At 41.8% G+C, this 7,094-nt stretch overlaps 1 protein-coding gene across 1 annotated transcript in view; it reads right to left on the bottom strand.

The window, feature by feature from the left end:
• Window positions 1-3,167: 3,167 nt before the first annotated feature.
• The window catches only part of ALDH7A1 (aldehyde dehydrogenase 7 family, member A1), a 60,853-nt gene continuing 56,926 nt past the window's right edge, over window positions 3,168-7,094 (bottom strand). Inside the window, exons 16-17 of the mRNA XM_011942126.1 lie at window positions 5,169-5,244; window positions 3,168-4,954 (exon numbers count right to left, since the gene is read on the bottom strand). Of these exons, the coding sequence (XP_011797516.1) occupies window positions 4,900-4,954; window positions 5,169-5,244 (131 nt within the window). The 3' untranslated portion in view covers window positions 3,168-4,899. The remainder of the gene's footprint in view (window positions 4,955-5,168; window positions 5,245-7,094) is intronic.

The raw sequence follows: 7,094 nt of genomic DNA on the forward strand, positions 1-7,094 counted from the left end.
TTACTTTTTGCAGGTCACATAGATAATATATGTAGGACTCTTAAAACAATTTAAATAGAAGAAATTTCAAAGATCACAGAATTAAATGTTATTTTCCCTGGAGTTAGTAACTGCCCTTTTTATTGCTTAATTTGCTTTGTATGTGTTTTTCTCATATTGTAAAATACAACATAAAACTCACCATTTTAACCATTTTAAAATGAGCAATTGAGTAGCATTTGGTATATTTGTAGAGTTGTGCAATGACCACCGCTATCTAACAGAATCCTCCCACTTCAGCCTCACGGCAGAGGGGACACCTGACAGATGTAGTCATAGAAAAAGGAATAAGTTTGCCCTTGAGTCTGCATGTGGAAATGGCATTCTATTGATCTATATACACACACACATATACCAATTAATGAATCAGGATACACAGCTAAAAACAGATCCTGTTATACGTAAGAATGCAGTGTACTATGAAAGAGGTATCAGTGTGAAAAGGACAACCCAATTGTCTAATTGGGGTTGAGGAATTATTTTTATTTTTAAAAGGGAAATTAATGTAGACAAATCATAGCATGTACCCCAAATTCAAATGGATTAAAGACAAAACTGTCAACAAAACATTTGTGGACCTTTCCAATAGAAAAAAAAAGAGCAAACTCTGCCACCAACATTTTAAATCTCGAATCCTATTTTCAATCAATATGGGGATAAAGTTCTTCCTGTTGGATAGGAGAGATTTGGTTTGGTTTTCTTTTAATTTCCTCCAAAACAATCATTGGCAGGAAGCTTCTGCAGGATAGGCTCCAGCAAAAGAAGAGCATAAAGCAATAAAGAGAAAAATAGGATCCAGTGAACAAGAGACTGTAACATAGAAGAGCAGCAAAAGGGAGTCCAAGGATGACACCTGTGCAGCTGCCCTAGAGAGCGGCCACATGGGAGCAGGGGGACAAAAGGCCCTTGGGGAGTCAATGCCAGGAAAAAAAAGCAAGCAAAACAAAAACTGAAACTGACACCAAGTAACTGGAAAATATTAATGATAGGCATGTGACACAGATCATCCAACTGTTTGGAAATTACTAAGAGATTCTGTTTATATGAAATATCCAGAATAGGCAAGTCCATAGAGACAGAAAGCAGATCAATGGTGGCCAGGGCCTGGGGAGGTGGGGGGAGTGGGGAATGACTGCTTAATAGGTACAAGATTTTTGGGGGGATGGCAATGTTTTGGATGGAACTAGACAGTGGTGATGGCTGCACAACTAGAAATATATAGGTAAATAAGAGAAAATTAGAAAAGTCAACAGTAGAAAAGTGGTTGTTGTGGAATGGAATCAGGAGTTGGGTAGAGTGGGAAAGTGAGCTCCTGGTTTTTATTACAAGCATTCTAGCCCCATTAGAATTTTTTTTTTTTTTAAGACGGGGTCTTACTCTGTTGCCCAGGCTGAAGTATAATGGCATGATCACGGCTTACTGCAGCCTTGACCTCCTGGGCTCCAGCAATCCTCCCACTTCAGCCTCACGAATAGTTGGGACTGCAGGTGATCGCCACTGCACTCGGTTAATTTTTGTGTTTTCTGTAGAGACAGGGTTTCACCATGTTGCCCAGGCTGGCCTCGAACTCCTGGGCTCAAACAATCTGCCCGTCTCAGCCTCCCAAAGTGCTGGGATTACAGGCATGAGCCACTGTACCTGGCCCCATTTGAATTTTTAAGTGTATACAAGTATTACTTTGATCTTTAAAAATACACCTCACAATAAAGAAAAAGCAATATTTGTAACCTAACTTTCAAAACTTAAATTGGAAAAACATAAAAGATCATATATTTTATTACATGAAAAACCTAAAACTCTGGTACATCAACATGTACAGTTTTGGGGACTGAAGATTAATGACAGCCACCTGCATCTAATCTCTTCACACTTCCTCTTTTAAAACGTTAAGACCAACAAATAGCACAAGTAAAATGAAACATGAGTGGTTATGTGGAAGGGGAGGTAAGTGCACAGAGGGTAGAAATTGCAGAAATGGTCACCATTGCATATGTCTCCAGAGACCTAAATAAGGGATTCAGGGTAAGCAAGTGAATCAAGCTGGGTGTAAAAATAATGATAAAAATAAAAATAAATGAGCGTGTTGGAGACCACAGGAATTTCATACAAATATTGAAACTGAAAACACTTAAAAAACATTCCAAATCAGCTTTCCAATCTGCAACCTTTGTTAGAATGAAGGCAACAGGAAAATGGTCTGAAAGTGCCAGGGAAGAGAAGAAGGACACTGAGCCCTTTTCGTCCCTTCAGCATTTTCAGGAGACAGAATGCCACAGAGAATTTTCCACAGAGCTGGGCATGGTGGCGCACTCCTGTAATCCCAACAACTCAAGAGGCTGAGGCGGGAAGATCGCTTAAGGCCACAAGTTCAAGACTAGCAGGAGCAATGTAGTACGACCCAGTCTTTACCAAAAAAATCATTAGCTGGGCACAGTGGCATACACCTGTAGCCCCAGCTACGGGGGAGCATGAGGTGGAAGGATAGACTGAGCCCAGGAGTTGGAGGCTGCAATGAGCCACTGTTGTACCGCTGCACTCCAGTGTGGGCAAAACTGAGACACCCAAAAAAAAAAGAAGTGTTCTGTGGTTGCAGAGCAGGAGAGAGGGAGGAGGCTTAACAGATTTCCACCCTGAAAGAGAAAGTGGGAAGCGGAGTATGTAATAGCACTCAATTTCCTTGGAGAAAACTGCCTCCCCTCCATTGTGAGAAGTCTTCATCTGGAGGGCCTGCCTCCCCAGTGCTGCAGCCAGGAGCTAGGTCTTCACCCACTTCTTGTGACTACAAGAGCCCGGCTGCTAGGCTCAGCGACTGGATGCTCTCTCCAAGTACAGCACGATCCTAAGCAAGTTAGGCTTTAGTGCCGTGGCAGAAGCAAGCATGCTAACACAATTCCCCACATCCACAATGGAGGCTGGGCATTGTCAGCAGTGGCGGTTGGGAACACAGGATTTAGGAGGAGGTAGCAGTTATGAAATGCTCAATATAACCAGTAACGAGCAGCACAAGACCCCTCGCACCTTCAAATATAAGACCAGTAATAACACAAATGTACATTTTAACTTGGGTAGTTAAAAATACTAACAAGTGATTTATATCTGCTAAATCAGCAAAAAAGTACAAAGAGGAACAAATTGAAGGCATATGTTTTAATGAACATTATAACCAAAAAAATTGAGTCCTTGTGCTAGAAACACGTAGAAAAAAAATTATAAAATTGTTTCAAAGAAAGCTTTCAGAATCAGTTTTACCTAAAATCTATAGCTAAGATTAGCACTTCCACCTACCTTCACCCATGATTTCTTCCTGCCAACCTTCTCTCAATAGCTATATCATTAGTATTTGGCTTGATTCATGTTCAATTTTGACAACAGCAGGTCTAGTTAAATACTACTCGCAGCTGGCCATGGGACATACTATGAATACCTTTGCTTCCCAGATACATTTACAATTGTTTAGTTTTTCATTTGCTTACTTCTCTGGGCCATAATTTAACCCCAAATTATTTGCCATTTATCCAAATCTCTCCACATCCTGATGGATCAAGTTGTCTACAAATGTCATCTTGTTCGAAGGTCTCAGTTCCAGTCCAACCTGGCAGGAGTAGAGGGGTGCCATGCAGAGGGGGATCAGAAAGTGCCAGGAAGAAAGGAGAACAGGGGCCTCTGGACTGAACCATCCCAAAGACTCCTGTGCAGCTTCCCAATGAGAAGAGGTGAGACTGTCAGCAAAGAGAAAGTGAACTTTGCTCAGCTCTCTATGACCACACACTGCCACACACACTGAGGATTGAGAACAGATCCAAGGGCAACTGCAGACACCTAAAGCTAAAGAAAATGGTCTAAGGTTACATTAAAAAATCCAGATGCACTTTTTTTTTGGAGACAGGATCTCACTGTTGTCCAGGTTGGAGTGCAGTGGCGCAATCTAGGCTCACTGGAACCTCTGCCTCCTGGGTTCACACAATTCTCCTGCCTCAGCCTCCCAAATAGCTGGGATTACAGGCGCCCACCACCACACCAGGCTAATTTTTGTATTTTTTGGTAAAGACGGAGTTTCACCATATCGGCCAGGCTGGTCTCAAACTCCTATCCTCTAGTGATCCACCTGCCTCAGCCTCTCAAAGTGCTGGGATTATAGGCATAAGCCACCTCGCCCAGCCTCCAGACGCACTTTGTATACAATTCTGCTCAGGCAGTTTTGGCCTCAGAGTCCTCGAGCAGGTGAAAGACTCCAACATAGGAACAAAATCTTTGTCTACCCCACAAATCTCTTCCAGGTTGACACAGCCTTCATAAGCAAGAGCCACGACTGTGATGAATGCCTGTTGTCATTTTAAGCACTGCAAGTTATTCCACATGAATACTGAACTATGGTCCAAGCATATAAGGAAATGCATCTCCCTTTCAATCACACACCATCCAATGCATGCCATAGGTGGGTAATGTCAAGCAATATTCCCCCACCGAATCCTTTGCTTGGTCAGGAGACACCCTGTATCTACTGCAAAGACTTCTGTTTTCTCCTCTGTTCTGTATTTTCCCAAATTCCTACGCTGGTATGTACTCTTTTTTCTAATTACAAAATAATCATTAAACTTCTAAAAAGCCATGTACAACTAGTTGACATAAAAATCCATCTAATCCATCTTTTAGTAAATATGACTATGTTGGAACAATTTTATTTTGATTTTAAAAAAAGGAGTCTCTTGATTTAATCAGGGCCTTGGGGCCATAGGGGGATCAGTCAGTGCCACAGCCATGATGGTGCATTTATTCAGGGAGAACTTTAATATTCTTTGTCTTCTTCAAAAACGGCTGCCGGAAAACTTCAAATTAAGGCATGTTCATCTAAAACACCTTTTACTGAAACTTGATTCCTTGGGCCAGAGGAAGGTCTTTACTGTAGTTGATAGTACTAGCGGGAAAAAATGAACAGGATTAATGATGGTACATACATAACAGAAGATTTTCATGCCCACTTTTAAAATGTAGCAGATCTGTAGATTTTAACAAGGTAAGATCTCCAAGTTATAACTTTTTAAGACGAACCTTTAAGATAAAGGACAATGTTAGTATTGGTCTCATTTTATTTAAAAGAAAAAACCTATCTTTCCAAAGCCGTTTCTTACCAAGTAGACCTTCTCATGTAGTGTTTCCAGGCATCACTGCCAGACTCCCTGCCACCACCAGTGTGCTTTTCTCCTCCTAGAGAAATAAAAAATATCATATCTTTTGAGCAGTTTCCGTGTGGGCTCATAGTTGGTATCATTGAAAAGAAGATACCAAAAGGACACCAGAACAACCTGATTATTCACTTTACATTTAGCCCACAGTATCTCCCCTGCAAACAAATAAATCAAAGACAGAGACCAAGAGACCAAAACAAACAGAAAAAAAGGAATTAAGAGGGAAAATAAAATATAAGGAATTAAGAGGAAATGGAAACATATCAGAAACAAACCGTAAACAACAACAAAAAAATCCCATTTGCCAGGCATGGTGGCGCACGCCTGTAATCCCACTGCGCCTGGCCCATACATGTTATTCATAGTTTTTCTTTTGAGCAGGGCGCAAGAATATGGGAGCTGTAACTGTCTTCTTTATCTCGCTCAATAACTTGTATGAAATTATCAGGGAAAACACAGATATTCCCATTTGATAGAAATACATTAAGAAAATATAGTAATTTTGAAATAAAAGCTTCTCTATTAACTAGTCACCTGGTCTTTCTCATGAAAGGAAAAGAATCTCCATTAAATGGGTTCCAGAAAAATCACAGCTGAATGTTTGCCCTTCTAGTTCTGAAATCCACAAGCAAAGTAAAAAGAGACATAACTGACTTCAAAGAATGGGAAGCTGGTAAAAAGCCTGCACACGTTTGAAATAAAACAAGCCACAGCTAACAGCGCCTCTGAAATTCCTGGCAGGAACAGAGTCACAGGGGCTCTAAGGAACCAAGGCTGAGCATCTGCCTGAGGTTCCAGAGCTAGTGACAGCAGTAAATGGGACTGGGATGGTGTCTCTTTGTTCCTCACCCAGTGCTCTTTCTACAAGATAACACCCCATGGGTCTTCCCCAACAAACTCTTTTATTGTACTTGAATAAAAGCTATTTCTAGCCAAGGTGAGCAGGGAGGGAGTAGGGGAAGAACGAATAAAAGAAGAAGAATCGGGAGGCTGAGGCAGGAGAATGGCGTGAACCCAGGAGGTGGAGCTTGCAGTGAGCCAAGATCGTGCCACTGCACTCAAGCCCGGGGGACAGAGCAAGACTCTGTCTCAAAAAAAAAAAAAAAGTAGAAGAAATAAGTCCTAGTTAAAATCTCCCAAAAGACTCCCTATCCAGCTATGCACATGCTGGGTGAATGAACTAATCCACTTTCAAGGACCATGCTCACTATTCTGAGAGCTGGTACCCCACTACCCTCTGCGTGCTAGCCAGGCCTGCAGGGCCCTCCCTGCCTCTGTTTTCTACTGATTCTTCAGTCTGCAAGGGTCCTGAGTGCATCCAAGAAGAAAATGAAAAGAACAGCTTCTTCTTCTTTCTCCTACTAGTTGACTCCCACCTCCTCCTGGACAGAAACCTTTATTATAATAGAGGGTCAATACATAGTGTCTAAAGTTGTCAGGAGATAGCAGTGAAACATACTATTTAGAAAAACTGACATCAATTCAAAGGTAAATTTGCTTTTTTCTTTTAGTAAAAAGAATCTCAGCCAGGTACAGTGGCTCACAGCTGTATTCTCAGCACTTTGGGAGGCCAAGGCAGGTGGATCACAAGGTCAAGAGTTCAAGACCAGCCTGGCCAACATGGTGAAACCCCATCTCTACTAAAAAAAAAAAAAAAAAAAAAATAGACACAGGCATGGTGGCGTGCGCCTGTAATCCCAGCACTTTGGGAGGCCGAGGCAGGTGGATCACCTGAGGTCAGGAGTTCGAGACCAGCCTGGCCAACATGATGAAACTCTGTCTTTAAAAAAAAAAAAATCATTAGCTGGGCACAGTGGCATACACCTGTAGCCCCAGCTACGGGGGAGCATGAGGTGGAAGGATAGACTG

This window comes from Colobus angolensis, unplaced genomic scaffold (genome assembly GCF_000951035.1).
Source record: "Colobus angolensis palliatus isolate OR3802 unplaced genomic scaffold, Cang.pa_1.0 Scaffold206, whole genome shotgun sequence".
NCBI lineage: Eukaryota > Metazoa > Chordata > Mammalia > Primates > Cercopithecidae > Colobus > Colobus angolensis.